The sequence below is a fragment of the Alexandromys fortis genome, unplaced genomic scaffold, assembly GCF_014885135.2.
Source record: "Alexandromys fortis isolate MF-2015 unplaced genomic scaffold, M_Fortis_MF-2015_v1.1 scaffold_171, whole genome shotgun sequence".
In the NCBI taxonomy this organism is placed as follows: Eukaryota; Metazoa; Chordata; class Mammalia; order Rodentia; family Cricetidae; genus Alexandromys; species Alexandromys fortis.
In genome coordinates this window covers 3,282,672-3,304,701 of record NW_026068066.1, presented here as the reverse complement: position 1 = coordinate 3,304,701, position 22,030 = coordinate 3,282,672, and the positions used below count along the sequence as shown (strand labels likewise).

At 48.4% G+C, this 22,030-nt stretch overlaps 1 protein-coding gene across 1 annotated transcript; it reads left to right on the top strand.

The window, feature by feature from the left end:
- Positions 1-9,973: 9,973 nt before the first annotated feature.
- On the top strand, positions 9,974-21,508 carry Gpr83 (G protein-coupled receptor 83). Its single transcript, XM_050120610.1, has 4 exons — positions 9,974-10,591; positions 15,560-15,685; positions 17,486-17,619; positions 18,942-21,508. Exons 1-4 carry the CDS (start codon positions 10,208-10,210, stop codon positions 19,564-19,566), a joined length of 1,269 nt encoding a protein of 422 aa, XP_049976567.1. The 5' UTR covers positions 9,974-10,207; the 3' UTR covers positions 19,567-21,508.
- The last annotated feature ends 522 nt before the right edge of the window (positions 21,509-22,030 follow it).

The following is a 22,030-nucleotide window of genomic DNA, read 5'->3' as shown; positions in this document are numbered from 1 at the left end:
CATAGAGCCAGCTGCTACACTATGTAACAAGGCTAGTGTGGAGGAGAGGGCAGGGTGAGTCCAGCCCACGATCCAGGAAGAGAGGGCAGGGTGAGCCCAGCTGGGGGTCCAGGAGGAGAGGGCAGGGTGAGCCCAGCCCGCGGTCCAGGAGGAGAGGGCAGGGTGAGCCCAGCCCGTGGTCCAGGAGGAGAGGGCAGGGTGAGCCCAGCCCGTGGTCCAGGAGGAGAGGGCAGAGTGAATCCAGCTGGTCCAGGAGGAGAGGGCAGGGTGAGCCCAGCTGGATCCAGGAGGAGAGGGCAGGGTGAGCCCAGCTGGATCCAGGAGGAGAAGGCAGGGTGAGCCCAGCTGGGGGTCCAGGAGGAGAGGGCAGAGTGAGTCCAGCCGGGTCCCAGAGGGTGGGGTGAGCCCAGCCCAAGGTCCAGGAGCTTTGTGGAACTCACTTGATGTTCAGAATTTTTATTTAGCAATTAAGCCACTAGGTGTCATATAAATGGTATTGTTGTTTTTCTCACACAATTTAAATTATATTTCATTACTCTACCCTTAATCACAGTCTTTCAAAATGTCAAGTGAATTTTTGGAATAGTCTGCCTGGTGGGCCAGAATCTGACTCACATTCTGATCTGCACGTTTGCTGCGTGGTGAGCCTTTCCTAACTCTGAACCACGGTCATTAGACTCCATGCCCATAGTGGCCACTGCCAGTCCACTGCCTGCGAGCAGGGTTCTAAGTCTAATTGTTGGAATTAGTCTTTGTCATAGCATGAGTCTTATAAAAATGAATGTGAAAAAAAAAGACAAGTTTTGCTTCCTGGAACTCAGAATTAATGCCCCCAAATGGTAGTTTTTAAAAGTCTTATTAAAGCATTTTTTCAAAAGCAACGTTCGAATGACAGTTATAGCTTCATCTTCAGGGGATGGCTGCACATCTCCCAATCCACTGGTGATTTCTAGAACATCTTCTTAAAACGTTTTATTTTTAAAATTACATTTGTTCAGTGTGTGTGTGTGTGTGTGTGTGTGTGTGTGTGAGAGAGAGAGAGAGAGAGAGAGAGAGAGAGAGAGAGAGAGAGAGAGAGAGAGAGAGGAAGGTCAGATAACAACTTGTAGGAATAGAACCCCTGGCTGAACACAGGTCTCGGGATTGATAGCAAGTGACTTTACCCACTGACTCATCCTAGCCCCACCCAGAAAGAGCTTTAACAAAATTTTGATTTGGCATTTTTAAAAACACTTTAATTGCTATTCTTCCTCTGAAAAACGCAATATTACTCAAGTAGCTTAAAAATCCTGGTTAATTATCCTTTCACACTCAGAAGGTTTTATTTGAAACAAAGCACACAGCAGGAATAACTGAAGCAGAAAAATAGCTCAATGGCAATTAGCATAAAATTAGAGCGTATGCTGAAAAAATATTCAGTCAGCTTGCAACCCCAGTTCCATGGCCTTAGAGGGACTGTGTCTTTGCTCCATCCAAGATCTAGTGAAGACATGCCCAGCATTAGCTAGCAACAGAATCCGAAAATTGTCATTTATAGAAAGTGGAAGTTTATGAGCTCTTTAACTTTTTTATGTACAAGTGTGTGTGTTTATGATGTATTGTGAGATATATGCATGTGGTGTATGCATGTATGGAGTGTACGTGTATATGGCATATGCGCACATTCATACATAATCATGGAGGCTTCAACAGGAAGTCAGACGCCCTCTGCCATTCTACCTTACTCCTTTGAAGCAGTGTCTTTCACTGAACCTGGAACTCATGGTTAACTTCTTTTTTTAAAAAAAATTATTTATTTATTTATTTATTTATTTATTTATTTATTTATTATGTATACAATATTCTGTCTGTGTGTATGCCTGCAGGCCAGAAGAGGGCACCAGACCTCATTACAGATGGTTGTAAGCCACCATGTGGTTGCTGGGAATTGAACTCAGGACCTTTGGAAGGGCAGGCAATGCTCTTAACCACTGAGCCATCTCTCCAGCCCACCCATGGTTAACTTCTTGTTTGATAGTTTGGTTTTTATTGGCTAAGCTGGCAGCCAGTAATTCCCAGTTCCCCAGCCATCCTCCTGTCTCCATCCCCCCCATTCTGGGGTGCCAGACATCCATAGCTTTTACAGGTACTTGATTTGAATTCTGCTTCTCTACCATAGGCAGCAAGTTCTCTTAACTGCTGAGTCCTTAATGTACAGGATCCTTCATGACAGACGAAGTATCAGAAATGATAGTTTGCATCCTGGTACCCAGCCTGCCTCGGGATATGCTCCACCTGGGTTCTGCACTAAATGTGGTATTAGGAATAAGGCAGTTCTTGTCCTGACGAAACTGACTGTGTAGTGGGAAGACAGATGTGTAGCAACAGCAAGATAACAACAAGAGCAAGATAACAACAAGGAAAGGAACTAAGAGACGAGATCTTGTGTTAGCATTATCATACAGGGTGATTTGGGGGCCCTCCCCACTGTGTTAGCGTTATCATACAGGGTGATTTGGGGGCCCTCCCCACTGTGTTAGCGTTATCATACAGGGTGATTTGGGGGACCTCCCCTACTGTCCTTTGGATCTGGTGGGAAAGGGATTTAGAGATTCTTCAGCGAAGAGACCACATTAGAACTAGTCTTGAAGAAGAGAGGAATTGGATCACAGAAATGACTCAGTTGGCAAAGTGCTCATGGAAGTGTGGGGACATGAGTGCCCCAGAACTCACATAGAAAGATTGGTTTGATTCTCACCACAGGAGACCTGGAGACTTGTTGTCCAAGTAGCCTATTTGGTGAGTTCCGGGTCCCAAAGAAAGATGGTCCTGTCTCAAAAACCAAGGTGAATAGAGCCAGAAGAATGACACCTAAGGTTGTCTTCTGGCCCCTATACGTGTGCTCATATGTATACAAATATGCACACACGCTTGCACACATGCAAAATGAACAAGGTTGTTTCTGGCTCTTGAGTGTCAGAGGCAATGGTCATGGGGTAGAAACAGCATTTTCAAGTGCATCAGGAAACAGATGAGACACAGTTAACCCTAAATTCTCACTCGGTTAGATTGGCGAAGAGAGAGTTATTAGAAAGTAAGGGAAGGGTGGAGAGGACAAGTCTAGTTTGCAGCTTCTTGCTAAGAGAACAAGTATTTCAGGGGAAAATGGCCAGTCAGCCATCAGTGTGAAATACAGGTCTGGGCTTTGCAGAGATGGCCAATGAGATGCAAGTTTTGAGTCTTGGTGAGTCGTGGAATGCTAAATCAATAGAGGTGCCTGGGGTTACCCAAAGATAGGTTTGAATCAAGAGAAGTCAATCATGTGGGATTCTCCTCTGTATTCTGTGATTACCATTGATTAATAAGGAATGCTTTGGACCTATAGCAAGGCAGAACTTAGCTATGTGGGGAAAACTAAGCTAAATGCTGGGAGAAAGGAGACAGAGGCAGTGAGACACCATGTAGCCCCACCAGAGACAGACACCGGAATTTTACCCAGTAAGCCACAGCCTCGTGGTGATACACAGATTAATAGAGATGGGTTAATTTAAGATATGAGTCAGCCAGAAATATGCTTAAGCTATTGGCCAAACAGTATTGCAAATAATATGGTTTCTGTGTGGTTATTTTGGGGCTGAACAGCCAGGAATGAACAAGTGGGCTCCTACTACAGATAATGGATGATGGTACCCTGTAAACTACCGGGCCATGCTGTGAATGTATACAGATTATGCTCCTTTACCGAGTAGGTAGTTTGATGGGAGTTGGCCCAAGAGTCATGCCACCATTTATAAAACTTACACATAGAAGTGGAGAGTGGGCTTGTGAGGTGGCTGAGTGTGTAAAGATGCCTGTCATGCAACCCTGGTGACTTGAGTTCTATCCCAAGGACCCAGGTAAAGGTGGAAGGATGAAACCAACTCTTCAGGGTTGTCCTTTTCCCTGTATACATATGCCATGGCACCCTGAACCCCCTCCCACATGCACCATTCATACACCTACATAGTTTTATATATTACTATATCACAGATTAATGCTGAGTGTGATGACACACATATGTAATTATAACACTCAGGAGGCAGAAGCATCCCCAACACGTGTGAGACCAGTTTGGTCTGTAGAGCAATCTCCATGCCAACTAAGATTCACTCCAAATGGAATCTTCTAACCACAACCAGTTCAATTTGGATTCACAAACTATAGGCAGGCCTTTTCAGACGAATAAGGGAGTTTGATACTGTGTTATGGCTGGTGGTTTTATGTTAATAATTGTAGTAATGAAGTTGATTGGTATAGTTCCTTTTCCATATGCTAGGTATACTCTTATAATCTTGCCCTGGTGTCTTGCTTGTCAGGGGGTTATTTAACTTTTTTGCATGTATTTGAGCATTTAACCAGCAGAACTTGGTATTTCAGGCTTACTTGGTTCCTTTTCAAGAATGTCATCCGTGGTGGGTAATCGTGATTGTCAGCTTGATTGGATCGGAAGATGCCCACTGGTGAGTTGTCTGTGGTGGCGTTTCCAGGGAGGACTGAAATGGCCACTGACCTGATGTGGAAAGGCCTGCATGTGGGTAGGGCCATTCATTAGGCTGGACCACCCAGATGGATAGAACTACAAGAGGATGTCAGGCAGCAGGTGTAACTCGACTCTTCCTGAGTGAGTGTGTCTGGTCTACAGCCATCACTAAGGACATCAGACTCACTTCTTCAGCCTTTCACTGTAGACTCCAAACAGCATGTCTTCAGACCGTCCTAGGTCTTCAGCTTCATACTGAGCTATACCATTAGTTCCTGTATTTTGAGGCTTTTAGCTTCTTGGACTAAGCAGCTATTCATGTTCTTGCTTCTCCTCTAGTCGTGGGAGCCAATACAGTAAGTCTCCTGTGGTGGTTTGGGTGTAAATGATTCCTATAGACTCATTTGAATAATTAGTCTCCAGTTGGTGGAACTGTTTGGGAAGAAATGGGTGTATCACTGGGGGCAGGCTTTGAAGTGTGTTTCTCTGCCTTGTGACTGTGCATCAAGATGTGAGCTCCAGCTACTGCTCCACCATCATGGACTCTAACCCTCTGAAATGAAGCCAAATTAAAAGTTTCTTACATAAATTGCCTTGGCCATAATGTTTTATCACAGCAATAAATAAGACATATCCTTTCATATCCACACATATGTACACAGACACAGACACCATGATGATTTTGTCCCTCTAGCGGATTCTAATCCATCAACATAGACAAACCAAGTCACTGTCACACACCTGGAACCATGCTGATTGTTTGTTCTTTCCTCTGCCACCAATTGATATGGGATGGATCTGGAAATAGTGTTGTTAGTTTAAACCTGAGTTTTTTAGTAAGGCATTGATGTTGAAGAGGCATCATGATATCCTTGGGGGTACTGATGTGTGTCTTAGTCAGTGAAAAGACACTATGCAATTCTTATAAAAGAAAGCATTCAATTGGGGCTTGCTTACAATTTCAGAGATTTAGTCCATTGTTATTATGACAGGGAGCATGGTGGTGTGCAGGCAGGCATGGTGTTGGAAAATAGCTGAGAGTTCTACATCAGGAGGAAAGAGTCACTGGATCTGACATGGGCTTTTAAAACCCTCAAGCCTCCCTCAGTGACATACTTCCTCCAACAAGGCCACACCTACTCCACATCTACTCTAACAAGCCCCACCTCCTAATCCCTCTCAAGTAGTATCACTTCCTAATGACGAAGCATTCAAACATATGAGCCTATGATGGCCATTCTTATTCAAACTACCACATTCTACCCCGTGTTCCCCATAGGCTTGTAACCATATCATTATGCAAAAATGTATTCAGTCCAACTTCAGAAGTCCCCCTAGTCTATAACTGTCTCAACACTGTTTAAAAGTTTGAAGTTCAAAGTCTCTTCTGAGGCTCATGGCAATCTCTTAACTGTAACTCCCAATAAAGTCAAAATAAAAAAAATCACATACTTTGACATACAATGGTATAGAATATATATTACCATTCCAAAAGGGAGCATAGTGAGGAAATAATGAACAAAAACAAGACTGAAAACCAGTCACGCAAACTCCAAAGTCTGCATCTCATATCTGATGCCAAAGAGATCTTTAGGTCTCTAACTCCTTTCAATTGTGCTGGGTACAGCACGCTTCTCTCTCCTGGGCTGGTTCTGCTCCCTGCTAGCAGCTCTCCTTGGCAGGCCTTCACAGCTCTGGCATCTCCAACATCCTGGAGTCTTCAACAAAATCCAGGCTTCACTTTCCCAGCTTCAGGCAATGGCCTCTCTAGGCCTTTGTGCAGGGGCACCCCTGACAGATGCCTGGCCTCAGTAACTTTCCTTAGCCTCAAAGGGAGATTTCACAGTCCCTTCCTTGTATTTTTGATTCTAAAGCCAGAACTACGTGTCTGAAGCTGACAAGTTCTGGTGCTTGCTGGGGCTGGAATGTGGTCCCCACTCTGTGAATTTCATCAGCATAAGTTTTCTGTTGTTAATCATTTCCCTCAGTGTTTAAGCTTTTTAAAATTCCTTTTGGAAGTCGGAAACCAACTGGGTGGGGTCTTGCCCTGAGGTTACCACTCTCTTTATTCCATTTGGCATCAGGCTTTTCTTTAAACTTTACCTCTTTGAGCTCCCCAAACTGTGTATTTTGTATTTTTCCTTGCTCGGCTTGCTCTTTGTCATTATACATCTGCAGAAGAGATCACTAATAACCACATGACAGAGCCAATGCTAGGCTGTCTTGAAATCTCCTCTGCCAATATCAATAACCCAAAACTTCTCAGTTTAGACTCAGGAAGATTTTTAGGACTAGAGAGAGAAACAGCCATTTTCTTGGCCAAAATATTATAAGAATAGTCTGTAAACCACTTCCTAGTATTCTCTGGAACCCCTTGAGTTACATGGATCATCATAGTCCACATTTCTCTCAGCACCACTATCTTCCACATTCCTACTAGTATGGCCCATTTAGCTCTGCTTAAAGCTTCCAATTGCTTTCCTAATCCAAAGTCCACATTCTACCAACAAGCAGCATGGTCAAGCTTGTCACAGCAAGCCTGCCAGCCCCACTCCTAATACCAACTTTAGTCTTCAGGTTATATTGCTGTGAAGAGACACTATGAGCACAGTAATTCATACAAAGGGGAGCATTTACTTGGTGCATGTTTACAGTTTCAGACATTTAGTTCATTGCCATCGTGGTGGGGACATGGTTCTGGAGCAGGAGCTGAGAGTTCTACGTCTGCAAACAGCAGGAAAAAAAGAGACACTGGGGTTGGCTTGGGCTTTTGAAACCTCAAAGCCCACCCTTAGCAACATTCTTCCTTCAACAGTGCCATACCTATTCCAACAAGGACACACCTCCTAATCCCTCTCAAGTAGTCCACTCCCTGATGACCAGCTATTCAAATATATTTTGAATTGGGGGCCATTCTTATTCAAACCATCACAATGTGATTCTCCAGAAACCATTTTTTTTTTAAAAAATTATTGTTTTCACTTTCTAATGTTTTTGTTATAATTTAGAAACACCTCTTTGAACCATTGCATGGTGTCATATAAGTTTTTGTTGAAACATGCGTGCAAAGCGTTGGCCTATGACTCTTCAAGACAGCTTTAAATAAACCCTAGACTCTGCACTTGGGCATGTTTGATTGCGTAATTATGACTAGAGACGTAGCAGTTACTCCATCTTTCTTCAAAGGCTTATTTGCCAATCTGTAAATTACCATCACATTGAGATTATGGGGAGACAGGAACTGTTCTTACAGAAGGAGCCAACTCTGTTTGTGCATTCTGAATAAAGAAAGTTGAGGATGTGTGTGTGTGTGTGTGTGTGTGCAGTCAGAATGTGAAAAGGGCCCTTAGACTGCTACGTCTCTAGTCATACAAGCTTCATCAGCAGAGCTGGGAGACCCCTCTTCTCACCATGCTACTCCCAAATGCAGTGGCTTAAAAGGTGAATGCAGTGTGAAAATGAGGACATTTTCTGGAACTTTCTGATAAAATAATGGAGAAATGTGGGCTAAAATTCCAAGGAAGCCTGAGATCAAAGGAGGCGTCTTTGTTTTTTTTTTTTAAACATCTTTACTATTTTTTCTTTAAAGATTTATTTATCAATTTATGTATATGGGTACTCTTTCTGCATGTTTGACTTTGTGCCTGAAGAGGGCAGTGAGTCCCACTATAGGTGGTGTGAGCTACCATGTGGTTGCTGGGAATTGAACTCAAGTCCTCTGGAAAAGCAGCCAGTGCTCTTAACCACTAAGCCATCTTTCTACCCCTCCTTGATGGGTTTTTTGTGTTGGGCTTCAACCAAATTGAAAATCTGACAGTCATACTGATTCCTCCCTCAATCTGTCATCCTTTTTTCGTCCCCCTGCCAGCACCTTGGGGGCCAAATGACGACGCCACTCCCAGGTCACTTGGACAACTTTCAGACTTGCTTCAAGCCACAGCCTTTCATATGCATGGCCCACTTGCTGAAGTGCCCTTTACAAAGTGCGATCAGATCATGTCACGTTCTATACTTGTTGCGATCACTCTCAAGGGAATTGTCTCTGTCCTAGCACACCCTTAAGTCTGGGTCCCTGCCCTCTCTTCATCGCTGCAGTCACCTGTATCACAGTGCTGATCTCCTCCATGTCTGGGAGCGCATGGTTCCCATGGAGAACTCCATCCTGCCACTTCTGCCTCTGCTGCCACTGTCTCCTAAGTGTCCATCACCGCGGAAAGACTTCCCGGACTCTCTCCAACCCAGGGAAGTGCATCTTGTATTTTACGATGGTGACATTTAATAGACCCATTTCAAATTGCTTTTCAGCAAGAGAGTTTGGTCTGTGTCCCTGCAGCCACAGTGAGTGCACAGGGTAACTCTCACTGCCCCTGGAAAAGGTCCACCCAAAAGAGGCTGAAGTCTTGGTGGGAGGGGCCTGCTTTTCAGGTCCAAGTGAAAACCCCGAGGGTGCCTGTGTTGGAGACATCTGTATTCCAGTCTCAACCTGAAGGTTGCTCACCAGAGTTAGACAACACTATAAAATCTCCAGGGGTTCACTGACAGAATGAGGAACTGAGGGTTGTCTATCAAGTTTGGGTAGCTCGTGGAGGGACAGTGAGGAACAAGAGAGCCAATCAAAGCATGTGTAGCCTGAAAGCGGGAAGTATTTTGCCAGAGGAAGGGGACTGGAAAGGGGCGAGAAGCCAGGAAAAGAATAGGACTGAAGTATAACAATGTATACCCACGCGAACCACACAGCGAACCGTTACTTTGTGTGCTAACTATAATTTTTTTTTTTTTAACAAAATTTAAAAAGTCTCACCGGAGAAGCGGGAGGGTGGTTGAGAGAGGGCAGCTTCCGGAACTTTATGGTAGCGAAGCAACTATTTTCCAGAGAAGTGGACATAGAGCCAAACTCTATTGCTTCTTGGGTGTATTAAGAAGTGTTTGAAGTTTCCTTTAAAGACATCAGCATGTCACATTCCCAACAGGCCTTGACTAGGCCCGCAGTGAGTCTAAGGTTTAGCTAGAGAGGTAATATTCCAGGTCTATTTCAGGATTTGCTGCATCCCAGGATCCACCTGGTTCAGGAACAACCTCAGTATTGGGAATGTGCCAAGGTTACAGATCAGGTGGAAACCAACGTGGTGGATCCTTGGACTGTACAAACCCGGCCTTGCAGTGTGACCCCAAATAGTCCCCAAGGCTGCTTACACCTGTTCCCTGATTTACTGTACAGAAAGAAAGCTGGCGAGCGTGAGGGAGGGCGGTCCGAGTCCGGGCTGCAGTGCTCAGGGGCCGGCGCAGGCTGCATTGAGGACTGCGGTGCCGCAAGCCTGGAGAGAGGCGGCTGGAGCTGAGCGCGTCACCGGAGTGAAGAGACGCTGCACAGCCCTATAGGCGGAGGCGCACTGACCGCTGCGGGAGCAGAGGTATAAAAGTGCTGCGAGAACGGGCGAGCGCCACCGAGGGCTGGGGTGACAGAGGCGGCTGGCAGTCAGCAGGTTCCGAGTCCCTCTGCATTCCGGAGTTCCCTCTGCGGTCCCGACTCCCTGCGGATCTCGGTGGCCTTTTCAGTCGGGACCCGGCGTGGTCCAGGTTTCTCCGAGGTCTGGGCTCCTTCTGTGCTCCGCGCCCCATCGCGCCCTGGTTCCTTCTGCCTTGCGCACCCCTGTAGCCCGGTGTGCTGAGCGCCTAGCCTTCACGCACCGAGAACCGCAGTGGCTGGGCATGATGGTCCCTCCTGTTCTGCTGCTCTTTCTCCTGTCCTCAGTGCTAGGCACCGAGCAGCCGCCGGTGGTCACTGAGCATCCGAGTATGGAGGCATCCCTGACTGGGTCCAATGCTTCGCACTTCTGGACCAACTACACTTTCTCCGACTGGCAGAACTTCGTGGGCAGGAGACGCTACGGGGCCGAGTCCCAGAACCCCACGGTGAAAGCCCTTCTCATCGTGGCTTACTCGTTCATCATCGTCTTCTCGCTCTTCGGCAATGTCCTAGTCTGTCATGTCATCTTCAAGAACCAGCGCATGCATTCTGCCACCAGCCTCTTCATCGTCAACCTGGCAGTGGCAGACATCATGATCACGTTGCTCAACACGCCATTCACTTTGGTAAGGATAGGCCCTCCCGGGCTCCTCTTTTCCTGATGCATGGGTCTTTTTTCTCTCCTCTCTCTCCTCCTATCTCTCTGTCTCTCACCACCTCCAAGTCCTCACCCTCCTCCTTCCACCTCCTAGCCTCGGTCACCTCAGCTTTTATTTTGTCTTCATGTCCTAATCTTTGAGAGTCCTTTCTTTCTTGTCACTCCTCAATATTCCTTTCTCCTCTGTCTCCCCTTCTTTCTTTTCCCTCTTCCTTTCCAGGCCAGAGTTTCTGCAGCTGCTAGCACTGATTCGATGTCGAGTGTCTGCAGCTGGCTCTAAAGGATTGCCCATTCACTGTGTGACTTCCCTGGTCACAGGCATTTGGAATGAGCGAACAGTAAATCGGGTCCCTGGAATGTTAGCAGAGGCTATTAGGTCACTTCTTGTCCCTCAAGTCAGCCTGTGCAGAGCCTGCCTCCTACCCATTCCCAGGGCTGCTGGGTGGGTTGTCTGAACAGCAGCTGTCGATGGTTGATGGAGTCCGAAGCATCTTTCTGGATGCTGGTGGGTTCAGCTGTGTTCCCTTGGTGGCTTGACGGGGAGGCCCTGTTGGACACTTGTTCTGGGAGGGAATAGCAATGGAGGTGGCCTGGAGCCTGGGGTGTGGGACATTTGCATAGGGTAAGCAAGTGGCTCCCTCTCTGAGCCTCTGCTCTTCAGCAGAGGTGCTGCTCTGTCCCTTAGTGACCAGAGAGTTTATGGATGGTTTGAAATAGTGAGGGTGTGGCTGAGCAATCCCAGTGACAGACAGCTCATCTCTACAGCAGAGTTGCGTCCCTTTCAGTGTATGGAATAATGTGTTATTAGGGTTATTAGCCAAGCAGCAGAATATCTATCTATCATCTATCTATCTATCTATCTATCTATCTATCTATTACCTCACATACAAATGAAGACAGGAAAAGATGGATCATTGCAGCCACTGGTCCATGTGATGTCCTTCCAAATTTTCCATCTTCCAAACATTCCCATTCTCTCTCCCACTCTCCCTTCTGAGAGCACATTGGCATAATATGATAAGGAAACTAAGGCACAGAAACCCAGGTCTTGTCCACGGCCACCTGCAGAGCCAGGAGAACTGAGTCCTTTCACTCATGTTCCCTGGTGTGTGCACTAAGTCACCAGTGTGAGTGGGGGCTCCTGACTCATGTTCTGCTTTCACGACTCCAAGACACCAACTTCCCTCAGCCTATACTAACCAGTCGCTCGATCGGTGGCCACTCAGGGTTTCCTAGGCACTGACCAAGGACATGAAGGCATCCCCATAATGTTCTGTGCCTTGCTGATCCTTAGAAACGCTGCACTTTGGCTCTCTGTGGTTCCTCCCTTGCCTTCTTATCAGAGAAAGGGCAAGCTGGGGTGGGTTTCCGATGAGAGCTGCAAGGTTCCAGGGCCTCATCGCTGATGTTCAGAGGCGGGCTGCAGGGTCGGATATACATAAACATGAAGGGACAAAGAAGCAGTGACAGCTGAGAGCTGAATGACCCAGAGACCTCCTGTAAGAAGGGACTCTGCCCTTCCTACATGACAAAATAGAGCAGCCTGGCTTTGAACCTGACCCTTAGAACCTCCCCAGGCCAAGCTCCTGTTGAGCATCCAGAGTGTTGCTCTGTGCACACAGGTGGTGAGAACTGGGATCTTCAAATCCCTCTGCCTTCTCACTGGAGGGAAGCATCGCCTTTGACTGCTTGGTGACAGTAACCTCCTCCTGGGCCCCTCTTTCCAGCCCCTGTTTTACTGCAGCCAGCATGATGACTGGTTCTCTGATACGGAGACAATAATAAACATTTGTTTGTAATTCCCTAGATAGAGGCATGCAGACAGTGCAGTGGGGTCTGGAGGAGGTGGGCCTTCATCCTGATTCAGCAGAGGTCAAAGGGAGACTCTGCAAAGGCTGTGACAATTCAACAGCTATACAGGAGCCCGGTCTCCTGGGTGGAAACGAATGACCAGCACACACAGTGCAGAGGGAGCAGGAAAAGCCGGAAGGAGGAGCCACCTAAGCGCACCTTGTGTTGGGAGAACGCCGAGTGACTGAGTGAAGGTGGAGGTGCAGGAACCAAAGACACATCAGAGTGGGCCAGGGAAGGTGGGGTGGGCCAGAAAGAGAGGCTGGGCCAAGTGTGTCAGGCCTGGGGCCTCCTGAAGCATCTGTCTTTGTCTGGATGAGTCCCACATGCCAGCAGCCGTGTTCCGCCTGAATCCATGGGGGCAAGGTCAAGAGCTGGGAGTTTCTGGGAGCTGGGAAGGGGTGGTGTCCCACCAGAAGTTTAGGTTTGCTCACTTGCTGATTGTGGGTGGGAGGTGGATGGGCTGAAGATGGCCTGCTTTGTAACCTCAATGGCTCCTCCAGGGCATAGGGTAAAGCCTTGGGTCTTCTGTCTCCCTGAGGAGAGGTAGCCAAACTCGACCCAACTGTCCTGTACACAGGCCAGGCAAATACCCCACTCCTCATTTCCCAACAGACCCTGATCCGGAGTTGTTGGCCACTGTCCTAGGCTCCACATATGTGAGTCCTCACTCACCTTAAGTACATCCTGTGTAGTCAGAATGGCAGTTCAGAGGGTGAAGTGCTGACTAAGTATGGCGTGTTGTACACACTCTACACCTGCTTGCTACCAGGCATGATTTTCATAACCATATGAGAAAGCATGAGCCTGCTTCACAGGTGCAGGAGAGAATACTTGGAGACCCCAGAGTGGGAATGAATCAGCTATGCTGGGGAAAGCCCAGTGGCCCATACTTCAGCACAGTGCCTGTAATATTCCTTGGCTGGGAGGGCTAAGAAACCTCCGGAGAGAATGTTCCTCAGATACCAATTAGAGGCATACCTGTGTATCTGTCAAGGCTGCCCCTACCAGTCCACTAAGGTGACCGCAGCAAGCGGCAAACTCTGTCAGTCCAAGTCGTGAGAGAACGCCTGTCTCTGCTGTCGATCTCTTCTCTTGCCCACTCCACTCCCACTGGGTGACCCATTTGCGCTGTGTCTGACCTTCTAGGGGGTACACTCTACATTCAGTCCCCTCCCAGATCAGGTGTGCCTTGGTCAGAACTGATGCTCCATCTCTCCTGGACAAGACCTCCTCATAGGAGCTGCTCCAGGCCTGAGTGAGCACAGCCTTACATGCTGCAGAAGGAGGACCTTATCTCCCGCAACGGTCCTGTTTCTCCCCACCCTAACCTTCACCTTTCCAGTGTCTCCACTCAGGTGGTCAGCTGCAAGATCGTCATGCACTGAATGTAGCTCAGTGGTGGATCGCTTGCACACTGTATGTGACTCTGTGTCAGATCTTTTACACACACACACACATGCATGCACGCACACACACGCACCCCTTCTAAGCACAGTCAAAATGCTATATTGTGACTTTTTGGAGATGTTTCCCTGTTGGACCAGGTTCCATTCAGCCAAGAATTTTTATTACACTTCAAAATGTCAGCTTCCAATTTCTCATAATCACCTCCTAACAATTTGCTGGGCAATTTCTCCCATCTTTACAGATTTTGCAATAAGCCTTTCAGGTAAGTATTCTGAAACCATTTTTTTTTTTTTTTTTTTGTATTCTGAAACCATTTTTTTTTTTTTTTTTTGCAAAAGGGAAAACTGAGGTTAACAGAGTTTATCAGCTAAGGTTGCACAGCAATGAATAGTTGTGGAAACGCTAGCCTCCCGATCCCGTACTTTCCCCAAGCTCTTCTGACCCTGATGGTCCAGGGCCATGATTGGGGTTTGGTGAACTCAATGACCAAGAATGGGTTATGTTGGGGAAAGCCATGTGCTGTGTGCTACGGCACAGTAGCTGGAAGATTCCTTGACTGGGAGAGCTGAGAGGCCTCCGGAAGAGATGCTCTTCAGAGACCACTGAGAATTCGAGCTGGGTATCAGTCAAGGTCTATCCATCCTGGCATCTGCAGCTAATCTGTCCATCCCTGATGCCTGCATTCTATCCATCCTGTCCATCCCTGACATCTGTATCCTACCCAACCTGTCCACCCCGATGTCTGTATCCTATCCATCCTTTCCACCCCTGATGTCTGTATCCATCATGTCCACCCCTGATGTTTGTATGAATCCTATCTGTCCCTGACGTCTGTACCCATCCTGTCCACCTCAACATCTGTATTCTATCCACTCTGTCTATACCTGACGTCTGTATCCTATCCATCCTTTCCACCTCTAACGTCTGAATGTCTGTAATCTACCCATCCTGTCCACCTCAATATCTGTATTCTATCTACTCTGTCTATCCCTGACGCCTGTCTTATCCATCCTGTCCACCCCTGACATCTGTATCTATCCTGTTCACCCTGACATCTGTAACCATCCTGTCCATCCCTGATGCCCGTATCCACCCTGTTCACCCCTGATGTCTGTATCTACCCTGTCTGCTCCGACAACTGTACCCATCCTGTCCACCCCTGACATCTGTACTCATCCTGTCTGTCCCTGATGTCTGTATCCATCCTGTCTGTCCCTGATGTCTATATGAATCCTGTCCATCCCTGATGTCTGTATCCATCCTGTCTGTCCCTGATGCCTGTATCCACCCTGTCCTCCCCTGACATCTGTATCCTATCCATCCTGTCCATTTCTAATGTCTGTAATCTACCCATCCTGTCCACCTCAACATCTGTATTCTATCCACTCTGTCTATCCCTGACGTCTGTGTCCTATCCATCCAGTCCATCCCTGCTGCCTGGATCCATCCTGTCCACTCCTTATGTCTGTATCCACCCTGTCCACCCCGACAACTGTATCCATCCTGTCCACCCCTGACATCTGTACCCACCCTGTCCACCCCGACAACTGTATCCATCCTGTCCACCCCTGACATCTGTACCCATCCTGTCCACCCCTGATGCCTGTATCCATCCTGCCCACCCCTGACGCCTGTATCCACCTGTTCACCCCTGATGTCTGTGTTCTATCCACAGGTTCGCTTTGTAAACAGCACATGGGTGTTTGGGAAGGGAATGTGCCATGTCAGCCGCTTTGCCCAGTACTGTTCTCTGCATGTCTCAGCACTGACACTGACAGCCATTGCTGTGGACCGTCACCAGGTGAGGGCACCCACTCCTGGCACCATCCTCCCCCTCTGACTGTGCCTGCCTGGTGTCTGTAGGGAAAGCTCTCACGACAGTGACTCATTCAGCCCAGCTGTCAGCCTGTGCACTTGTCCCCTTGTTGATTGATTCCGGCAAGGACACAAGGGATACTAAACCCGTTGGTAGTTGCAAAAGTTCATTTCCCCTTTGTTGTCAAAGTGAAGACTCACTGCTGGCATTTCCCATCTCTAAATTTGATGAATTATTTTGGTGGTAGAAAATCAAACCCAGAAAATTACAGATGGAAAGGAAGAAGCAAGCAACTACAGGTCGGAGAAAGCTTTCAAGTAGGAGAGGGAGTCCCTGGCCCAGACTGTGTAGGAGGAACACAAACCAGGGTGTCCTGATGGCAGGAGCAGGTAGGATGTGGTAGCACAGGAGTGAGCATGTGGGGTAATGCCCACGGGTGGTAGGCACTCAAAGAGGACCCAAGGACATCCATTTAGGAAGGGCCAGGTACTTGTTAACTCTGCGATTCATGAGCACATATTGCTGACTATTCAGTGGTTCTCAACCTTCCTAATGCTGTGACCCTTTAAAACAGTTCCTCCTGTCGTGGTGACCCCAACCATCAAATTATTTTTTGCTGCCTCTTCTACTTTTCCTCCCCTCTTCCTTCTTCTTCTTCTTCTTCTTCTTCTTCTTCTTCTTCTTCTTCTTCTTCTTCTTCTTCTTCTTCTTCTTCTTCTTCTTCTTCTTCTTCTTCTTCATGTTATGTCAGGAAACAGGTTCGGAAATGCACATACACAGCTTTCCCATGATCATATGACCAAGCTAAAATGAGAATCAACATCTGTCTGGCTCCAAGCCATGCTCTGACCGCTAGACTGTCCTGTTCTGTGATAATTTAAGCAGACTCACGAGGCAAGTATCTTTAGGACAGAGAGAATCAAGGTTTGCTTTGAGATGGTCTGAGAAGCACAAGGGCCAACGGAAAAATGATTTCAAAGACCCACACTAACAGCATCGTACGCTGTGAGGAATGATTGTCTCAGTGGAATAAATGGCCCACAGTGTCTCATGTCACCAGCCACATCTAAGTGCCTCTGGATGACAGCTTTATAAGGATATTCTTGTAGGGGTTTGCACATCAGAAGAGACATAGACTGTCCAAATTTGAGATATCTCTATTTCCAAAATGCCATGATCATGTTAGAATCAAATCTTCATGCAGTACAAAGGCATCAAAGCCAGCTGAGAAAAGTCTGCACACAGCTACCTCTGGTCAACCCCTACTAATTCCATCAGAGTACTGGGGTACCTCTGCCACAGGGCCCAATCACAAATGGAAACGCTGTTAACGTCCATCTTTATTTAAGCCTCTTAGAAGAGTTGATTGGCTGCCACACAATATCAGTTCCAAGATACATTGAAGCCAATCTGTGTTGGAATTTAGTAATGGCTTCAATAGGTGCTGTCAGATCCACTTCTGCAGTGGGTGACATGAGATTACCCCTCATGGTCAGAACCCGCCATATCATCCAGGGTCTGGAACCACTGACCTCCAGGAGGTGGGGCTGAGCCTGGGGTCCCTTCTACCAGGTTTGTACCCTCCCCTCATCCCTATCCTGCCCTCCTCACTTGTAAGAGGCCCTGGGACTGCCAGGAGTCCACAGAGTCCAAGTGACCCCCTGGAGCTGAGCTGAGGTCAGGGTGCGCTCCCTTCGATGCTCAGCTGCCTGGTGCAGCTTAGGGGCTGCCTGGATTCTTACCTGCTTCCGACTTCGGTGGAGACACCCTTCGCTTGTTTTCCAGGTCATCATGCATCCCCTGAAGCCTCGGATCTCCATCACCAAGGGTGTCATCTATATTGCTGTCATCTGGGTCATGGCCACCTTTTTCTCACTGCCACATGCCATCTGCCAGAAACTGTTTACCTTCAAGTACAGGTGAGACGTGCCAGTGGGAGCAGCCTGGGGCTCAGGGGAGGTTGTAACCTACTGACCTTCTCCAGAATGGACCTGGACCACAGGGAGTCAGCCGGAGCCCCCTGGATATGACTCTTCCTGGTAGCCGTAGGTACACCTCCTCACTACCTACGGCCTCACTGAATCGTTCTTACCATCCCTCAGCCCATGCCTAGGCTCTCTGTTGTTTGCCCTGTGCTCTTTTCAACTTTCCTTCTGCCTTACTCTTTAGCCTGTTTGTGAGGAGAAGGCAGCTGTTATCAACTTCTGCCACCAGGAGGCGCTGGCTCACACAGGCAGAGTTGGTCTCCACCCTGCCACCAGGAGGCGCTGGCTCACACAGGCAGAGGTTGTCTCCACTCTGTCAGCAGGAGGCCTGGGCTCACACAGACGAGATGGGTCTCCCTCTGCCTTGTTTTAAATGAGCAAGATTCCAAGTCTCGCAGAACTTAGAAACAAGACAAGCACGAGCATCAGCTTCTGAGGCAGGATTCTGAGACAGGTGTCTCCGCCAAGACCCAGCTTGGTCCTCACCATAAACTCCTTCTTTCCCACACTCTCTTTAAAAACTATGATTACTTCTTTATAGCCTGTCTCCATGCAGACTCAGTGGAAGGGAGCTAGCATTTGAGATCTGAGTCGAACTCCTAACTCACTACCTCCACACCACACCCCTGCAGTTCATAGGCGCAGATGGTGAGCTCAGGGGTGGGGTGGGGCTTTGATCGGGCTCAGCTAGTTCCCTGGGAATCAGCTGCCCCCTCCTTCAGTTTCTTCCTAGCCTGTGTGAAAAGCTAAGAAGCCACAGAGACGCTAGAGGCCTGCTTCCCACATTGTCTGCTACCTCCATCTGTTTTAAAGATTCATGGGTTTCCCTTTGGGATGAGAACTGAGTACAAAAGGGACTATAAGATTTCCTCAAGAAGGAGCTGACTTTCTGCTCTTTCCTTCCTGCCTTCCTGCCTGCCTGCCTTCCTGCCTTCCTGCCTGCCTGCCCGCCTTTCTGCCTGCCTGCCTTCCTTCCTTCTGCATCCATTGATTCATTGATTCATTCATTCTGCGGGGCCCACTGTGTGCAAGGCATGACGCTAGGTTCAGGAAACGTAGAGTCTGGAGTCTTCCTACCTCTATTAAAGGCCCTACCTTGTGGGGAGACCAAAGCATGATGGGGTGATTAGGCCACATTGTCAAAACATCTGTAGCAGATGTGCTCAGCCCGGGGTAGGGATGAGGTGGAAATACTGGTTTCTCCACTCACAGTCTGCCCTGACCCCTTCTTACGCTTTCCCTCCCTCTTGGTCCAGCGAGGACATTGTGCGCTCCCTCTGCCTGCCGGACTTCCCAGAGCCGGCTGACCTCTTCTGGAAGTACCTGGACCTGGCCACCTTCATCCTGCTCTACCTCCTCCCTCTCTTCATCATCTCGGTGGCCTATGCCCGTGTGGCCAAGAAGCTGTGGCTGTGCAACACCATTGGCGACGTGACCACAGAGCAGTACCTGGCCCTGCGGCGCAAGAAGAAGACGACCGTGAAGATGCTGGTGCTCGTGGTGGTCCTCTTTGCCCTCTGCTGGTTCCCCCTCAACTGCTACGTCCTCCTGCTCTCCAGCAAGGCCATCCACACCAACAACGCCCTCTACTTTGCCTTCCACTGGTTTGCCATGAGCAGCACTTGCTACAACCCCTTCATCTACTGCTGGCTCAATGAGAACTTCCGGGTGGAGCTCAAGGCCTTGCTGAGCATGTGCCAGAGGCCACCCAAGCCTCAGGAAGACAGGCTGCCCTCCCCAGTTCCTTCCTTCAGGGTGGCGTGGACAGAGAAGAGCCAGGGCCGGAGGGCTCCGCTAGCCAGTCACCACCTGCCCTCTACCCAGATCCAGTCTGGTAAGACAGATCTGTCCTCCATGGAGCCCATTGTGGCCATGAGTTAGGGGAAGCTGGACGAGGTGGGGAAGGGCTCTGTCCTCTCACCACTGACTTGATACTCAGTGTTGGAAAGTCCTACAGAAGCAGTGAGATGCTTGGGTTCCTAGAAACCTGTCCAGCGCCCCCCACTCCCCTGCAATCTGATGTGCAAACCACCTAGAAGGTGCCACCAGGTGTTCTGCCCAGATCTTTGAGAGAGAGCTCTGAAAGCCCCCTCAGTTCCAACAGGAGCTGACTCATTCCACCCCCAGGCACCCGGCACCTGCCGCCTTGCCCTCCCACTACTGAACACCCACAGGCGACCTGAGCTATTGGTGGGCCTGATCCACGTGCCCAGAAAACAGCTTCACTAGCCAGGAAGAATGGCACAAAAGCTTTCAGGAAGTCACTGGACCAAGCGTAATCACACATCTTCAATGGCTGTGACTCTATCCATGACCAGACAGGACCCATTTTGGCTTCTTAAAATAGAGAGAAATTATTTATCATTACCATTTTCAGAAAAAAAATGTTCAGAGAAGTACAGAAATGAATTAAGATCACCTTGTTAGCCCATCAATCTGTAAAAATGCCTATTAGTGTGCTGTGAGTTTGTAACTTTGCCCTCTGTGTGTGTGTGTGTGTGTACATGTTTGTAGCTTTAAAATTCTGAACTCCATGTGTCCATTTAGACTTTAATAATTAGCAAGAAATGGAGGTACATCACAGTACTCCTGAACCCCCCATGGTGAGTGGGGCCCTTCAGCATAACCGAAGAGAAGAGAGAAGGGCAAGCTAAAGGCTGGCTCCATCTTGCAGCCAATGGTGGGTGGGGCCTGGCCCTCCCCTAGGCGGTAGCCATCAAAAGGAGCAGTACAAGGCGCTGGGAGGTAGGGCCCCTTCCCCCAGCCCCCAGAAATGAGAGAGAGTTCCGCTTTCACGGGCAGTGAGGGAACCTGCTTTCCAATGAGCTGGAATAATTGTGCTTTGACACCTCGTCTGCCCGAGCCGTCTATACAGGACATTTCTCTTTGTTGTCTGAAAGATGAGATTTTTTTCACACCAATTCCTGAAACAAGATTCCCTGTCAACAGCACCTGAAAAATTCATGTGTCATTTTCCAAAACCTACGGCTTCTTAAAGCGGCGCGATTCCTTAAGGGCCCATTTGTCAGAGAAATCTCATTCCAGAGAGCCAGTTTTCTCATCCTGCATGTGTTCTCAGTGGCTCTCAGCGTCACCCAGAGAGCGACGTGTCGGATGGGACAGAATCTCCCCCCCCCCCCCCAGGCCCAGGGCAGCTCTGTGGCAGCTGTGCTTAGTTCGGATTCTTGTCTCATCGCAGAGAGGTCTCAGAGACAAGCGAAAGCTCCACCTTTGTGGCGCCGATTGGGGAACTGAGGTCTGAGGTCTGAGTCTGAGGGAGGAGGGAGGAGGGTCTCATCCAAGACTCATTTAGATCTCTCAGTTGCTAACTGAAACACAACTTGGTTGTAGCTGCTTCCCTGTAGTGAGTGAGGGGAATTTTTTAAACTAGTCTATTCATGAGAACGCTAGAAAATTTCCAATATATATATATATATATGCAGTTTTTTTTTTTTTAAAGTCTTGGAGAGGGCAGCAGGAGACTTCTAAATTTAAAGTGGGTTAGGGGGCAAGAGTTTCCATGTCTGTCCTGATCCCTGTGATGTCAGCTGGTAACTGTGAGCTGTAGAGAGTCAGGAGAGTCAGGGTATGTTCGAGCCTGAGGACAGACAGCAAGGACTTACAGTGTGTCTTCCCCTGAAAACTGTGGGAAAAACTTTAGTCACACTTCCCTGCGGGCAGTTAGAGCTAGCGCCACGTCGCAGAGTCAGCCCTGAGGTCTGGGTCTCCTGTTGGCACCCATCTGCTCCCTGTCCTCGGTCCCTGCGTGCTTCTGAGCAAACGTGCCTGGTAATCATGAGCGCTGTCTTTGTGAAGCCTGAGTTTTTCCAATCTGCTGTAGTGTGCTTCATTGTAAATCTCTCTAGGCTCAATAAAATCTCTCCTCCGTGTGCTGGCTGCGTTTCTTGGATGGGTGACCGTGTCACAACAGTTGGTGGCCTTAAAAACAGGGATTGGCATGGATTACATGAAGAGTATACGGAGATTCTCAATGCAGAGCGCAGACCTTTAGCTTAGGAAGTCTGGGCTCAGAGACAGCGGAGAGAGTAGAGAGACCCAGACTCTTTGGCAGGAGCTGCCCTGCCCTCTTTGGGGGTGACACATCTGTGATGTACGCTTTGACCCCAAGCAACGTTTGTCTCTGGTAACTGAGAAGGACACAGAGCTGCTGCAGGAGCCTGCTCCCAGTGGCAGCTCCAGTAGACTGCCTCCCCTGGGGGTGCTGTGACTGACGCTGTACTAGGCTTGGGGTTCCACTATAGAGAAACACCCTGGTGCCATCTCATGTGACTGTTACGGTCAGTTTTAAAGACAGAGGTCAATGACGGGGACCTGATGACCTAGA

Excerpts from the sequence above, each read along its gene's own strand:
- Gpr83 (XM_050120610.1), top strand. The coding sequence starts at position 10,208 with ATGATGGTCCCTCCTGTTCTGCTGCTCTTTCTCCTGTCCTCAGTGCTA. Across the intron at positions 10,592-15,559 it reads TCAACACGCCATTCACTTTG|GTTCGCTTTGTAAACAGCAC; the intron begins GTAAGGATAGGC and ends TTCTATCCACAG. Across the intron at positions 17,620-18,941 it reads CTGTTTACCTTCAAGTACAG|CGAGGACATTGTGCGCTCCC; the intron begins GTGAGACGTGCC and ends CTCTTGGTCCAG.